The following is a 17,317-nucleotide window of genomic DNA, read 5'->3' on the forward strand; positions in this document are numbered from 1 at the left end:
AATGGTCTGCGCATGTCCCCCAAGAGCCTATATATTGCGAATGCTTCATGAAAATAAACTTAGTTGTGAGTTGCCACTCAAAAAAAAAAAAAAGGCGCTCTTTCTGTCTCGTCTTTTTTTTTCTCTTTGTCAACCTTGCGCCACGTATTTCAGCCTAATATGTACCACCTAGCCCAACATAACGTACTGTCACACAAGTAGCACTACGCGCGAACCTCCTTCTTTAATTTGTTTCCTGTTTCTTTCTCAATCTACTGATTTTTATAACATCCCGAATTTTCCCGTAACGTACCCTTAAAACTCCCGCAAAATTTAACACTTGTTCCTATTCAATTATCTAAGCCTTCTTGCTTAATTTGCTCAGATAATTATCCAGTGCTGCTCTGTGTCGAGATAACAACCACAGTAGCCAGGCAGTTGTTGGTTATATCTATCTTTTAACGGATCTAGGCTAAAAGACTCGATATATCTCAAGCACAAAACCAGGCACTCACCCCATTACATGCGGTTGTGGTACGCTGCGCCGATCCCGCCGAATCCCAGGGCTTTCGGCTAACCTCCGGTTCATGTCGTTCTCCGTCGCAGAGTCGTATCCCACCGCTGCTACCAGTTGTTATGACCGAGGTTCGCAGGCACTGGAGGTCCGGAATGAAGTTGTCGAGGCAGGAGGAAGGGAGGCTTGATGAGGGTTTATTTACAATATGTACATGGTGAGCTCTCTTACATGATGAGCTCTTTTTTTACATGATGAGCTCTCAAATCTGGCGTTCCTCTATAAGGTGCTCTCTCAAATGAGCCGGGTGGCTCATTATAAAAGGTATGTGCTCCCCAGATCCCTAGATCAGGGAACACGTGCAGATGGTACTGTCCAATCACAGATCACACACAACTGGCAAGGGGGACGAGCATGCACGGCCCACGTGAACGTCCAATATTGAGGCCTGACTCTGCAGTCCAAGTTGGCGCCAGCGGAACTCTTCCTCGTCGTGTGTGTGCCACTGGTCGAGGGGTCCCAAGCTCATGATAGCATACTTCAAAGGGCCCACCGAACTGCTCGCTTAATTAGCGGGGCGATTTGCGGCGGCCGTCGCGGTCTCTTGCAAGGAAGATGCTGTAATTGTTGTCCTCTACCAAACGGCTTATGGCATCGTGGCGACACGACGTCTCATCCTCCTGCTAGTTGGGACAATGCCTGGCGGTCATAGGCAGCCAGCTGGTCGGTTGCTTGTTTGAGGATCCAACGAGCGCTGCTCCCTCGTCAGCTCTGGCGCCAGTCACAACAGTATTTATAAACCGTGGTTCACACCCACATGTGGCAGCGATGTGTCACAAGATGCGTGTGCTTATCCTAATTTTTGTTAAATTTTTGCTTGGGTGGAGTGTAAATGCGTGAGTGTTTATAGCACTTCCAAGTTGCGCTATATTTACCTATATTATGATGAATTGCCAACTAGCCCAACAACGAGTTTCATTAATAAAATATGAGTGGTCGCTTTCTAATACATCGGACTTACATTTACCCGTGCATTGCGGAGAGGGTATGAACCTGTCTTTAATGATGTGACAGTATAGTTTTCAGGAGTAACATATTCTTAGACTGCAATATATTGGAGGCCTTCCACTTTAACAGAAAGGGCGAAAGATGTGTCAGCACTCCCTCTATCAGTTTGTCTGACGAGTTTGATTATCTACGACCCATGTGATTATCTTTGACCATGGTTATTTCTTGGCTAAGCGGTTTTTCATGTTTTTTCGTTGCCAGTGGCACATTGTCCTTGCGGCAGCTTTTTAGCGTTGACACGTTGTCGGGGTACTGATACTTTCCTGTAAAGTTGTTTGTGCCGCGTGGCACTTGTGACTCGCGCAGAAGTCGTGTTTTAAGGTCACGATTATTGAGCAATAGGTGGCGTTGTGTATGCGAGTGGTGATCGCCGCTATTATCATCATCATGGTTATTAAAGCCGTAGCGCCGGCAGTGACCCCTGGCGGCAGGCAAGCATCGGTGGCGGCGCGCAAGAAATAAGCTGGCCTCTTAGGCTGGTGGCGTTTGGCGGGAACGGTTGCTCTTGCGGTGTGTCCCCGGTGCACGGCACCGGGGACTGTCTGCCGGGGTCCTGCGCGGTGAGTCAGGAGTTGGTGACATCCCCGTTTGTGTGCTGTTGTGGTTGTTATGTTGCTACGTGCTGAGTAATATTGTGTAAGGATGTCTTTGCGGGTTAGTTACAATTTATGTATAATAGTAATTCGGGTTACGATATCATCGTTCTAAAGCAGTGAAATAAATGTGTGTGTTGTTGGATTTGCTCCGACCGTGTCCACTGTGTCCATTCACTCCAAGAGTGGGGTGGCGATTACCACCTCTAGATCCTACACTGGCGCCCTACGTGGGGCTCTTGGAGCATCGGATGACAGTTTTTGCGGTTCAGTACAAGCTTTTGTTAGAGCCGGGGTAGAGTAGGCCTAGGGCGACTTCTTTGCTAGCGTTGGCGGTGTGCTTTGTTGAGAGCGAAGAGATATGTATTTGTGACGTGTCTGAACTTGTCGGCAGGTTGAGTTTTGATTTTTTTCTGCTTGCAAGTGTTTTTTTTTTCATTGTTGGTGTGTTTTCAAGAATGTTGTTGAGTTGGGACGAGAGCCATGTGGTCCGCATCCTGGGGTGAGCAAGGCTTAGAGCATGTGGTTTGTAGGCCAGGCCCGAAGCAAGTTAGTACTGAAGCCTCGCGGGTGGTCCGATTTTCTGTAAATAGCTTCTTCTCTTTTGCGCTCGGGGAGCCGGGCATTGTTGTTGTCTGGATTGCAGCTCGATGCCAGGGTGTCGTGACACCATCCGGGATGGTGGACGCCGTTCGCTCGGTAAGCTGCTGTGTGCAACGAGCGATAGGGCCACCTTACAGAGTGGATGCCTCCTTGCGGCTGCCTCTTTTGCGCCTAGGCTGGGTGCTGGGTGGATGCCGGTTGTGGCTCTGCGCAGCCGCCTGTCGCACGTGGCACAACTAGGTGGATCGGGGCGTTGAGTTCTTGCACTCTGCTTCCCTCGCTTTTTTTTATCTTGCGATGCACGAGTTAGAGAAAGCGACTTTTGTTTTATTTTGTTGGGCTTCTCGGCCGCCGCCGATGCTTGCCTGCCGCCAGGGGTCATTGCCAGCGCTACCGCTCTGGCAACCATAATGATGATGATAGCGGTGATCACCGCTCGCGTACACAACGCCACCTATTGCTCAATAGCAGTGACCTCGAAATATGGCTTCTACACGAGACACGTGCGCCACGCGGCGCAAACAAGTTTACAGGGGAGTGTCAGTGCCTCGACATCCTCCCAATTTTAATTCAAACCATATTTTGAAAAGAAAAGAAATCCGCTACACAAGCTCTAACAAAAAATGACAACACATGTCTCGATAAAGAATGTCCGTGCACGACGACACCGCCGCCGGTTGACACTGCTGCACTGTCCGGCTCGACGTCTTCACCTCAGTACCAGTTCCTGCAACAGCAACGTTGCCGTCGGTACGACGAACCGTCACTCCTGCCGAGACGCCTTCCAGTTGCGACCAGAACTCATGAGGACGCCAGACTGCAGGCAGCTGCGCAGGTCTCAGGCATCTCCATCGCCCGACCCACGCAAATCGCTCTTTCAAAACACTCATCATGGGTCTGTGCGTCCCACGGGAAAGATGGTTGGTTCTATAAATTTATATCCTTTCCCTTTGTTCAGAGCCCCAAAATAATCATTGCACTGTTAAATTTCCGAAAGCAGCCTACCTGCTTGATAAAATCTGTCACGTTTGTGCAGACGCACTTGCAGCATAACAGTGCTGTCGTAGCTGCTACGCTGTCAGTGGTTCATAGCGTGCCAGTTGAAACTGAAGTTGCCGTAAGTCGGCGCATTGATGCAGTGGACTGCTGCGCCACCTGTATGTCCCACACGTTTTCCACGCGCTTAGTACCTAGTCTTCAGGCATGTTTATAAGGCCATGTTGAGGTGGTACTATGCAAAATAGACACTTCATAGTGTTTGTCATGATATGCTTGAATAAAAGATCCTACGCTACGTAACCCCGTGCAACTAATAAAATTTTATACTATTTAAAGGAAGATCATAATTTAAATTCTTTATTCTAAAGCATCCCCACCCACTGGCACCAGCTGCGTTCCTGAAAGGTAGGGCTGTAAATACTTCTGGAATCAATTACAAACTGTGCTTGTCATGTAGACTTATTGTGTACATGTGCTGTTCTCGTTTATGAAATTATGTGCATAATTATGCAGTGATATGTAGGAATGTTGATGGTCACGAATCGGACCATTATAAAGCAGGTAATTCGTGAGGCAAAATGATCGCGGCTACTTTTTTTTTTTTTTTTCAGTTAGTAATCATCACTATCTGTGTTAATAACCATTACCAACTGCGTTTGTAATGGCTACAAACCTATTTGACAAGTACGGTACATAGTCGGTAAGCCAAAGTTAGTACATACTGAAATCTTTTTTTTAAGGTGCATTGACACCGCTATGTGATGGTCTCTGCAAGTGCCACAACAGTACTGGTAGTCTATGACTTCGAGGGGTTGTTTGGTGTCCATCCAGGTTTCAGAAAGGCAAAGTACAGAGGCATGCTGAAGAATGGTATTGTGATGCATGTCCTTGGCATCTGCGCAAGGACGCAAACATTTGAGCACGGATAAAAAGTGGGGCTGCTTAATGAGGCATAGCACCTAACAATGACGATTATGAGTTTGTGAGACTGCAACTGACGAAACTTATCGGCTAAGGGGTCTGAATTGGGTTTCCCGTGATAGAATCGGAAGTCGTTGTCAACATTGGTGAGATAGAGCCTGTTGATTTAAATATAGATCGTAAATTTTTGGCTGACACCCATCCTGGGGGATTGGGCAAGAATGAAGTAGCTTAAATATAAATAATATATGTCTGCAGGGCAATTTAGGGCCACGCATAATAGTCTTTTTATTTGCTTGCCCAACTCATGTGGCACGTGCTTGGTTTTCTTTTGACACTTGCACCTGCTGTACGCGGTAGTGGGGCTTGTCCGAGTCCTGTGGCACGCACTCGTTCTTGCGGTTACATCCCCGATGGTTCATGCAGGAACAGGCGCCAGAGGGCTGTGCTCTATAAACCTAAGTTACAACTGAAGCCTGACAAAATCTCTTCCTGTGCAGTACTACTGTGTGGCAGAGGGTGCCAGTCCGCTGCTGACGCTGAACGACATGCAAGAATGTGGTGAGCTGACAGTGGAGCAGAAGCGGATGCAGATGAGCAAGTTCAGTGACAAGTTGCGTGACCTCGTGAACACCAATGCAGCTTGTCGGTCACGCATTCTCTTAGTGGAGTATGAGGGTGCGATACATTTTTTTTTCTTTCCTGTTACACTTATATACTATGTGCACTTTCTTGTAGAAGGTCTTTATGTTAAAATGTTATACGGTTTCGTAAAAGACCACAAAGGTGTCATGCGTGTCGTCTCATGAAGCGTCATGTTGTACGTGAAGGTAACACTATGGTAAAGTGTCCCAAATATTGCTGTCCATGTGTGTGTAGGACATACTTACCGTGGCGACTGTATGTATATCTTCTCTCTTGCAGTAGAATTCTGACAGCCCATTTGTCTTCGGGTGATGCGCTGTTTTCTTCCCATCAGCCACTTAGACCTCATCACATCCACCAGTTGCAGTGCGTCAGTGCGTGTCTTTATTGATATGGTACTGCACCCTCTCTTCATGGAAAAAGAGGGTTCTTGGCTACATGATTCTGCATGCCCTTTCTCTTCATAGGGAGAGGGTGCAGCACCGCGTCAAGGAATCCACTTGCTGCAACAGAACGATTGTATGTGGTCAGGGCTTTAGTCTTAAAACAATGTCCAAAAGCTCTGCCGTGAACCAGGGTCCTCTGTTTGTAATGACTACTTCCGGAGTGTCATGCCTTAGAACAACAGCCCCGAGGAAAAATCAAAGCTCCTGTCCACCGCTGCAAAATTTCTGCTTCGGCATATAGAGTAAGATAATCATGTGCAACACAATATATCTATTGTCGCCTACATACTCGAAAGTCACCGAGCATGTCTGTGTCAATTTGTGCGAATGGTGTTTTCAGTTCCTAAGCTGGGTGATGCACGTAAAGTGATACACATATATACATACATACAGTGACGACACGGGATCAACAAATAAGTGATAGACGATCGACAAAGAGGCTTTATCAAACTCTGCAAAAAGGCAACCTTGTCATGACCAAGTGTATTCGCGCTGCTTTTTTGTCCTTGGCACTAGATCATATGCTCAGGCTTCATTCAAGGCACGTGAACAATTTGTGCTGAATGTCATTGGCACTTTGAACTCTGAGGGCCGTCGGGAACAATCTCGTAATTCACCTCGCTGATTCGTCAGAGAGCCTTGTAAGGTGTGAAGAATCTCCACAACAGTTTTTCGGAAAGGCCACGACGGCAAATGGGTGTCTAGACCCACTTTTTGTCACCGACGTTGTATGTGATGGGTCTGTTCTGGAGATTGTAGTGCTGAGCGTCACTGTTCTGTTAATCGATTATCTGCGACCGGACAAGTTACCGAGCTTCTGCTGGCTGCGTAAAAACTGTAGCGTCCGTCTCATGAGCCTCCTTTTCATGGGGGAGCATTGCGTCTAACGTTGTTCTAACATCACGGCTGTAAATGAGACTGAATGGCATCTTCTGAGTGGTCTCTTGACGAGCCGTGTTGTACGCAAACGTGACGCAGGGTAGGATGTCATCACAATTCTTGTGTTCTACGTCTGTGTTCATGCTGATCATGTCAGCCAGGGTCCTGTCGATACGTTCAGTCAGCCCGTTGGTCTGGGGATGGTATGCCATTGTCTCCTTGTGCGCAGTACGTCTGTCGGTGATAATTACTGCAGAAGCGCTGTGCTTTAAGACGATGGCTTCGACAAAGAATAGCGCGACTTCAGCTGCTGTTGCTTGTCGCAGAGCGCCTGCCTCAGCGTATCGGGTGAAGTGATCGGTAGCGACAATGATTCACTTGTTTCCGGTGATAGACGCTGGAAAGGCACCTAGAAAGTCCATACTAATTTGTGCAAATGAAATTGTTGGCGCTTGCACAGGCTGCAACAGGGTGGCTGGCATAACGGGTGGTAGTTTGCAGCACTGACAGTCCCAACACGTCTGCGCATAAATTTTCACGACCGCGGCAAGTTTCGGCCAGTAATAGTTCTGCCTAATTATTGCCAATGTCCTGGTGTAGCCCAAGTGACTGGCTGTCGCCTCATTGCGGCAGGCGTAGAGGATTTCAGGTTGAAGCGATGATGGAACGATGAGCTGGTAGCTGCTGCCACTAGGTGAGAAGTTCTTCTTGTGAAGTAGCTCATTGCACAAGCAGTATGACACTTGCCTTCTTGCAAACAATTTCGGCACGTTATTGGTTTGTCGTTCGAGGTAACGATTCAGCGGTAGCAGGTAAGTGTCATCTTGCTGCTGGCGTGAAAAGACAGCAGTGTCCACGACACCCAAAAAGGCCATGTCGTTGCCGTCGTGCTCCGCTGCTTTAACGGGAGACCAAGAAAGAATGTCGGCAACAGCGTGTCATGTCGTCTACCTGGTTTGTAGGTAACGGTGAAGTCGAAACTGTTGGAGCCAAAGACTCCAGCATGTGAAATGGAATGAGGGATCTTTCAAATTCATTAACCAGCAGAGTGAACGGTGATAGCTAATAACTATGAATGAGTGACTGAGTGGTAATCGCTGATAACTATGAATGAGCGACGGTTCAAATACGGATCAAGTTTGATGACTGGCCATACCATTGCGAGACATTCTTTCTCGGTCGTCGTGCAGTTGGCTTTTGTTTGGGACAGTGTCCTGCTGGCATAAGTGATCACCTTTTCACTTTACTAGCAGCATGTGTATATATATATATATATATATATATATATATATATATATATATATATATATACATATACATGGCACAATAAGCTTGTCTGCACACAGTCTCGGTCTAGGAATTGTAATGCCAGTATCCATTGGCCGAGAAGCAACAAAGGACTATTGGACGAGGTAACCTCAACTTGCCATCAGTGACAGAGATCAGCGAAAGTTTGTGACCACATCAATAAAAGGACACTAAAGTCAAATAACAATTTACGTCGGGGTGAAAGCTCCATGTATGACATCTAAAACAACAATATTATCAACAGCAGTGCCCCACCTAAAAAGAAATTAAGGTAAATGCATAAGAATACATACGCCGCAGTAGAACATGCTCATAATGATACCGATTGAGACATGAGACGAACCACCTACAATTAATCACTAGTAATCCATCTAGCTGCACTTAATAGAGAACTTTTCGTGCATCAAGCGACGCAATAAAATGCTGCCTGTTTGTTTCTGCTTCATTCTTAGAAAAAAGAACCATCAGATGTTATTACGGTGAATGGCGCGAGTGGTTAAAAAATTTAATTTTCACATGGTTAAACTGGACAGGTCATGCCATATAGCAGGGCACAGCTAAACCAAAACACGTCTGCCATCTCAGAGCCTATAGTAGGAAATTGATCAATGGCCGTTGTTACTGCTGTGACTCCCGCTGCTTTCGTTCTGTCTACTATTGTCGACGACCAGGCAGCAAAGCCAGGCAACGTGCACTGCAACAGTGACGTGAGTCAGTCCGCTTCTTGAGGCAGGTAGATTGAAGTGCACCAAGTCGATGCGGGCCACTAAAGCGAGATTTTCTTTCAAACAAGCCCTTTCTTGGCAAAAAAGTAACACTACAAGGTTTCTGGACCGCTATTTCAACGATCAATGTCAACTTAATAGCTGCCTTTAGTGTCCTTTTAATGAATACAATTTGGCATAGTGAAAAACTTGTCATTTTAATAAGCCTGGTCCGTGATGCGGAGAGGTGCTGTATGTGCCCTCCCTTCCCCCACCTGAAATTCAAATGGTCGGATTTTTTTACCGTGAGTGAATAGGGTTTTTTTCCAGGTCTTCAACAAGTGCCTCCCCCCCCCCCCCCCCCCGAAAAGTATTGTTACAAGGCATTCATGAGCCCACTGTGGCAGACAGAGAGACAAAGAAGAAGGCTGGTGTGCTGTACGAGATTCTGGTGACTATTCAGTGGCACATTTGCTTGTAGATATTGTATATATATTTGCCTCTGTCTCCCTTGCGGCTTCATGTTACTCATGACAATTTGGTGTAGGTGCAGCGTAAAAGAAGTGCTGTACAATGGAGCTCCACGGTCGGAGTTTTCATAATGGAAAACGAGTCCGATGACTCAACTACCTCTCCATCGGCCATGACGTTTGCACCGGCCACTCTAGCGCCTGCATCCGCTACAACACCGCCAATATACGTTCTGACGCATCTGAAAAACCCTGGGACGTTCTTTGGTACGGATGAAGTCGACGTCGAAGCATGGATTGCTGACTATAAACATACCAGTGCAATCAATTCCTATGACCCGACTCTCATGCTGGCTCACGTGCTATTATACCTGATAGGTACATCAAAAGTATGGTACGAAAATTATTAGGATGACATAAGAAGCTGGACACTCTCAAGCAAGAACTTGGCTTATTTGGGAAGCCCATGGGTAGAAAAGCTGCCGCAAAAAAAGAGCTCTCCATCCATGTTTAGACTTCCACTGAGTCGTACATCATGTATATTCAGCACGTGCTGGCTCTTTGTCGTCAGGTGGACAGCGAGACGTCAGAGCAGGACAAAGTTGGCCACGTGCTGAAGGAAATAGAGGACAAGAGGTCCAACCTATTAATGGGCTGGAATTTTGCGATCGTCGACGAAATTATATAAAAATGTGGGCGTTTTGAAGAGGCCAAAAACCGGTGTAACTCAATGTCGTTCATGCCAAACACCGCTGTGACGTCCTAATGCGAAGATGGACTGACTTCTCGCCTGCTGCCGTCAATGGCGGCTGAACTGACACGAATCGTTCACCGGAAAACATGAGCAATTGCACCTGCTCTTCATAAAAACGGCAGTGTCGATTTTCACATGCCCTCGGTTTCTCTGGTGCAGTCAATTGTGCAGGAAGAACTCTGCAACTTGGGCTTCATTGTCAGCACTGTTGCTCGATCTCAGATGACTGATTACCGCTCAATAGCGCCACCTCGCCCCAGGTCGTTGCCCCAGGAAATGTTCTATCCACGCTCTTGCCCAGGTCATTGCTCAGGCACGATTCTATCCACGCTCTCGCTATCCGGCTGAATAGTGAACTGCGGATTATTGCTGATCTGTTTCAGCTAGCTGTTGCCGCATAGGACACGTCGCACGGTGCTGTGACGACAGCTGGTCTTCGCCAGAACCCAGCATGCCACTGCTGGTCGTGCCAACATCTAGCACCTTCTCCAGCCCCCTGAGCCGTACGCCGCTAATGACCACCATTCCCAACCTTTTGAACCTCACGATGCCTCAGCTATGTCACACAGCCACTCACTTTCGCCCCGAGGTCAGCTGTTCCATTTGCCGCCAGCACACCGCCTGTCGTCTCAGTAGCTTTAGCGACGGCGTCTGACATCGCCACTCAATCTACGACAAGAAAACTAAGAGATGCAGCTCTTGTAGGTGATGCTGCAGCCTTGATTCTGACCTCAAATTCTCCCTTTGTACTGCCAACACGACCAATAAATGATCGACTTTGACGATGACGGCCTTATTGTGTCTGCACTTGTTGACACTGGCCCACATATTTCTGTGATAAGTGCTCGACTTTCCCGCCACCTGAAGAAAGTGCTGACCCTGGCTGCTCCCGGTATTATTTGAGTAGCCGACGGAAGAAGTCCTGTTATCATAGGAATGTGGACAGCATGCATCATCGCCATTACCGATCATCACACAACTATTTTGTTTGCTGTTCTTGATCCATTTCCAAGTGACTCCATTCTCGAATTGGATTTTTCGTCCAGCCATGCCGCTCTTATTGATTGTGCAACTGCCATTCTCCAACTTGAACTGCCTCGGCTTGCTGATGTACCAGCTTCGTCGACACACCACTTGTGCTCTGTCGATTATGTTCGGCTGTCACCGCAAGCCGCCATGTGTGTGGCCTTGACGACTTCACCACCACAATGGTCAACTCCACAACAGCGAGCTGATTTAGTTTCTGCAAGCAATGCAAGCAACGATTTAGTTTCTGCATGCGAAGAACTGTTCTGCACAACAAGGCGGCAGTGATCGGCGGCCCAGCCTGCTCATGTAGTCACCATCTATCAGAGGCATGCAGTAGGCTTTAAGTGGCACTACGCCACACGTGTTCACGAGCCTGAAGATACTGTGGTAAGGCTTTTGGTCGGGGATAATTCTCACTGACGTGTTTTTTGGTAATCGCTACATTGCCTGCGTTTTTTCCGATGTTTATCAAATCACCGCTGGTATGACTTATCGCCGACAACTTTACCGCAGCAAGTATCTAATTTTGCTGTTTACCCGGGCACCCGTGTCATGTAGTGCCACTTTAAGCCTGCTGTACACTTTTAGCTGGCAATTGCCGCCCATTGTTGCGCGTAACCATAGTCGAGCGCGCACACCTTTGTAGAAGCAGGGCATGCTTTGGAATTAACATTCTGTCCACTTGCTTTCTTTGTTATCGAATTCAATATATATGTTGTGTGTATATTTAAACAAGAGTTTAACAACAGTTTGTTTTTTACCTTGGGACCCTGGCCTGTGTAGTTGATTTTGAAATAGTTGCGGAGTTGATCGTTTCGAGTCATGCACCAAGAAACCTCGCTGCATTCATGCTATCACTATAACTGCTGGCGTATGGCACAGCAATCGTGGCACTGTGATAGCCGTACTGCATGCTTTTATTAGACCTCTGTCTGTTGCCAGGACAGCTAAAGTATCGAGGATTGTGCATCGTTTGCAGAAACCTAGTGTTTCAGCGGGACTGCATCGTTGCCACTGATATTGAAGTGGATTGCGTCTGCTATCACAACGGCTAGCTGTTACACCATTATAAAATGCAGCTGTGCAAGTGTACGAGGTGGCAACCATCACATTATTCTGATCCCAATGTGTGCAGTTGACATTGATTTCGGTTTCAAAACCACTTTGTGGCGCATCAATAGCACGCATTTGACAGAAAAAGCCCTTTTAATGTAGTATCATGCAGTAATTTTTAGTTGGTGCAGATTGGTGCAATTGGCGCAGATTTCTCGCCTCTGCAATTTCTTGACACAAATTTATTGTTATTTTGCTATAGCCTCGTGCTGGTTTCGAGATCACGAAAATGTCGATGCTGAGACGTAGCCAATTAGCTCATCATTTCTTTAGGCGGTGAATATCTCGTTTTTTACGGCTGTAGTGCACAAAGCTAGACAACAGACGAAGGGGACAATGAAGACAAGCACTAAGTTCCAACTAAGACTTTACTGCAAAGCACCAAAAGTAGATACCTGTGACATGACATCACAATCATTTCAATCAATGCACAAAGATGAAGACATAATAAAACTAAGCAGCAGAAAATTTTAGATAGAAAACCGACGTGCTGGTAAATTCAAGTAATCTAGTTCTTTATTTTGTTTTTGTAAAAATATAGAACACCAACTATTCCGCTCCCATACCTTGCTTCAGAATATCTAGTGTTCCAAATATTCACCACACCTTAAGCGCTTCAGTTTCGCAAAATTGTGTATAAGATCCGAGCTTTGTCTGGGAAATGAAAATTGATGGTGACTCTAAAAGCCAGATGATAAGGTAGCGTTCTGGTTAGCACAGCGTATTCAAAAGTGCACAGTGTCTTCAAACTGACAACGTGGATCATCTCTCTTGAATCAGCTTTTAATGAAAGGGTCTGGAATTATGTCAAATTAGTTGGCAATTGTGGGCATGATGAGGATCTTAACAACCTTTGATTAGTTAAGGAATACGTAATCACTGAACAAACTGGCCTCACCAGAAAAAAATAGTTATGTTTTAGGCGCATTGCTAAGACATCTCAATTTGGCACTACTGGGCCAAAGTGTAAAATTTTTTCATGTCAGCTCATTTCAGCATTAGAATTGTGTTAGGACGGCCACATATGCCACTATCTTCTTTTTTTCATCCGTTAAGGTAATTAATCCTTGTTCCTGCTCTTTCGTTTTTTTTTCTTAGACATGACTGAAGATAGCCGTTCGGTACCTGTCTCGTCTATCCTCCGGAATGCCATCAGGAAGGAGCAAGGGCTGACCTAATTGATATGTTTTTTTGCACAGACACTTATATCAATAAATGCAGAATTTTTTTCCCCATTACTGCTCCTTGTGTGATATCATTGAAACTTCTCAACTTTGGTTTTATCAGAAGGTGGATTTGTAGATTAAGTGAAGCGTTATAGATCGAACTTACCATAAAAACGAACATGATTGAACCTTCGTTATGGGAATTGGCATGACATGAAAGTGAAACATGTTCATAAATATAGATCTGACCCCTTCTGTCCCAATTGCCCCTTTGCATATGCCGACTAGTGGTACTGCCTTTTCCAACTGCTCAGCAATCCAGCTCTTACGGCTTCCACCTTCTCCTTCCATCACCACCTGGCTCGACTAGATCGGTACCGATGGGCAAGAATAACAGCATCGACTGGTCTGCAGCCCGTCGAAATGCTCGGCGTTTACTTTGTGGCTCAAAATAAAGGCCCATCACTACTACAGAAGTAGTAAAACGTTGTGGGAATTCAGGCGTCCGCACAAGTTGCTAGGCGTCATTTTCCCTGGAAGAGTTCTCGCATTGCTCTCCCGTTAAGACGAGGATGAATGGCAGCTGGTTATAAATCGCCGCCACCTTGCTACCACCCTGCCCCTCAAAGGTTTAACATTGCGAGTGGTTCTTAAGATAGAGAAAGGAAGAGAAAAGTGAGCCCCGTATTGTCTGCTTCAGTGAGCGACACCGCCACAGTGCTCACAAGGGATGGAGGTGAGGAGGGATCAAAGGGTAGAAGTAAAGGTATAAAAAGAGGAAGAAGAAGCCACAACAAACTGAGGGGATAGGAGAGACAGGAAAGATGGAAGCACGGTCACTGGAGTCCGAGGACGGGGTACACTTGCGAGAGATGTTGTCGGCGTCTCTAGATGGTGTAGAGCAGGTCCAGTAGGTCAGAGCTACACTGTCGTCGAAGATTGTATTCCATTGGCCTAATTTTGACAGGATTCGGACATTGCTCGCACTCGCCTGACAAGCATACGTGCGAGACAGGGTTTGACGAAAACACTTTGGGACCTCAGGGGGTGCATATGAGTTTTCGCCTATCCAGCTGATGGTGATGCTTTGTCCTTTGTTCTTTATCGCTGGCTACCCAAGTAACCACGGATATCCGTCGGCTGTCCGCTATGAATCCAAAGGTCGAAAAATTCGGATATCCAGAGCGGACACAGCACGGACATTCGCTGGACGTACAAGGAAGGTCCATTGACGGGATGTACTAGGTGGCTTTCTGGTGGATATCCGAACAGGATTTCAGTCGGACAGCCAGTTGCGAATGTCCACTGGCTATCCATCAAAGGGCCCCAAAGAACACATGAGAATTGAAATTAGTTTTGGAGTACTGCAGTGCATGAGCATATCCTATGCTCGCAGTCATCAGAAATTTTCTAAATCTTGTGATAATAGTGGGGCTTTAATTGCGTATGGTGATCCACAAGTGATCTGCTTTCAGATATAGAGCTCATATCTCCTTGTATAGCGGCCGGAGTAGTGGCGAATGTGTGTATCTGTGAACAGACAGTTTCCGTGGATGGCATGAGCTGACTCGCATGCCGATTCCCAGGCCAACACACACGCTGGGGAAACCAGAAAGCCCTTCAAGGATGAGCTATTGTTTTTTTTTTAATTTTCACGGCATTCTGAACTGAATGCGACGGTTATTTGAAACGTAAAGGTCGCGGGATCGAATCCCGGCGGCGGCGACTGCATTTCCGATGGAGGCAGAAATGTCGGCCCGTGTGCTCAGATTTGGGTCACGTTAAAGAACCCCAGGTGGTAGAAATTTCCGGAACCCACCACTACTTAGGCGTCTCTCATAATCATATGGTAGTTTTGGGACGTTAACCCCACATATCAATCCTATTTTGAAACGTAAAAAAAATATAGCATCTAGTTCAGGGTTTTTTAAGGCATGTGCACTTTTTGTCAGGGTTAAAAATATATGTGCTCGTATAATTTATGTTGTATACTGTGCATTGCTTGTAGTATATCGTGCACTTATCTTACTAGTTTTTGTCAGTCGAAAGTGACCAACAGTTTTAAAAATAATTGTTCCATGAAATCAATTAAATTTTTTTATCCCGTTGACCACTAAAGCAAAAGATATACAATAAAACCATACACTCAATCTATCACTGAATAGACTAACTTTTCACTGCTGAACGTTTATTACAAATCACGTGTAAGAATAATTTAGGTAAATAAATGCCACGGAGCGAGCGCAACCCGACAACCGGACAAATGTAATAGTTACATGCGGTACACCACGGATAGGGTGGCTAGAATGGGGAGGTGTGATGAGCGGGGCGCCTTTCGCTTGGCGGAGAGGGTCCTTCGGCGCGCCGATGCCGCTAGGGGCGCTGATGGCAGCGGCGCGGGTAGTGAGCGGCGCACTTCGCTGGGTTTGCTTCAGTCGCGCCATAATTTTTTTCGTTAGCAGTCGCACTGTCTTACAAGTATGTCGTCGATCGGTGATTGCGTTGAGTCTCTCTGAAATGTCCGAAGATGTCAACGACAAAAAAGAAGACGCAACGTTGGTGCTTTGTGCCTGGCTGCAACACTGGATATTATAATTCTTCAGGAGAGAAAGTTTCCCTTTTCCGAGCTCCCACGTGTAGTGTGCTGTTCGACAAATGGATTCGTGCTATTCCAAGAGCGGACAAACAGCTTGACGAGAACTCCGCAGTGTGCGAGAAGCACTTCGACCCAAGGTATGTACAAAAAATAGAAGGCACGGTGTTCGCACACCCGAGCAAGAGACCAATTTTGCTTACTTGCGTTCCACGTGTCACATGCTGCATTGCAACATAACCAATTGGCTGTCCTTTTCTCTTTTCTTTTTCACAGATTTGTCGTGCGTACGTTCAAACATAGGATTAATGGTGAAGATGTATACATGCCGCGCGCTGTGCCGACCTTAACAAATGACGCCGTGCCGACGATTTTTCCTAATTTGCCTAAATACTTGACGAAAGCTCTGCCCAAGGAGAGAAAGAGACGGAAAAGCGTGGCTGAAAGTGCTGTTTCGAGTAAAAGAATTAGTGTGAACCACGACAATGTCGAAGAAGGCTCAGCGATTGACCATGACGTGATCGTTTCAGAACAGAACGTCATGTTGACCGAACAGCTGCATTCCTTAAGTGCTATGCTTCACCGTCCTAGCGAGTTGTGGTCGATGCAGAAGTTCGAGCAAACGAATGCATTATGCTACCAGACCGCTAAATTGGACAGAGATTTAACACCTCCTGTTATTCACAACAAGATAGTGTTGTTTGAAGCTGAGGAAGGAGCAGCTGCTCAGTGCAGCATCTTTCTGAACGGGTTCCTATTCAAAAAAAGTGGCTGTCAGACAGTGAGCCAAGCACAGGATCTTCTCAAGTATGCAGACACATTGACACCCTGCGTAGGAATTGGGACAATGGAAGAGTTCCAACCACTGAATTTGGAAAGCAAGGCGAAGCTATCTCAAAATCGTGTCTTCTCCCTTTCTTGCGATGGTTCCTCATCGATTTCGCTACAAGGTATTATGAGATATCGCAGTTGCGCAAACCCTGCCTAAAATATTTTATTTGAGCCTGTAGATACCTGTCCCTGCTTTGGTTAGACTTATCCACCGATTATGGTACACTTTACAGATGGCTCATCTGGACGTTGTACTGCCTGCAGAAAATGCAGAAACCTTCTGAAGGCTCGTCTGCTCCGTCTAAAAAAAAAAAAGACTAAGCGGCCACTTGCAAGAACAGCTGCACAACGACTGAAATGGGCTGTTCGTACGTTGAAGAAAAAGAAAATGAAGCTGCTTACCTTGCAGGATGCCCTGAAGAAGATGCGAGAAAAGACTTCACAAATCATTGCATCTGTGTTAGAGGAAAAGGTACACTGTCCCATTAAGTTGTTATAGATTCATTACTAATAGCTTCTTAATTATTTCAGCTGAAACTTCTTCCAAAAAAGCAACGGGCTGCGGTGCAGGCTTGTTTTGACGCTGCCAAACGAAGGTCCTTGCGCGGATATAACTACAATAAAGAATGGCTCCTTGAGTGCATCATCCTCAGAATGAAAAGTGCACGACTGTATGAGCATCTTAGAGCACACAGAATTCTT

At 46.3% G+C, this 17,317-nt stretch overlaps 1 protein-coding gene across 3 annotated transcripts in view; it reads left to right on the forward strand.

The window, feature by feature from the left end:
* Positions 1-13,260, forward strand: part of LOC119174089 (stimulator of interferon genes protein) — a 119,008-nt gene extending 105,748 nt beyond the window's left edge. For all 3 annotated transcript variants that reach the window (XM_037424891.2, XM_037424889.2, XM_037424890.2), the window contains 2 exons: positions 5,178-5,355; positions 13,124-13,260. In XM_037424891.2, the coding sequence (XP_037280788.1) occupies positions 5,178-5,355; positions 13,124-13,203 (258 nt within the window). In that variant the 3' untranslated portion in view covers positions 13,204-13,260. The remainder of the gene's footprint in view (positions 1-5,177; positions 5,356-13,123) is intronic.
* Positions 13,261-17,317: the final 4,057 nt, after the last annotated feature.

This window comes from Rhipicephalus microplus, chromosome 5 (assembly GCF_043290135.1).
Source record: "Rhipicephalus microplus isolate Deutch F79 chromosome 5, USDA_Rmic, whole genome shotgun sequence".
NCBI classification, from domain to species: Eukaryota; Metazoa; Arthropoda; class Arachnida; order Ixodida; family Ixodidae; genus Rhipicephalus; species Rhipicephalus microplus.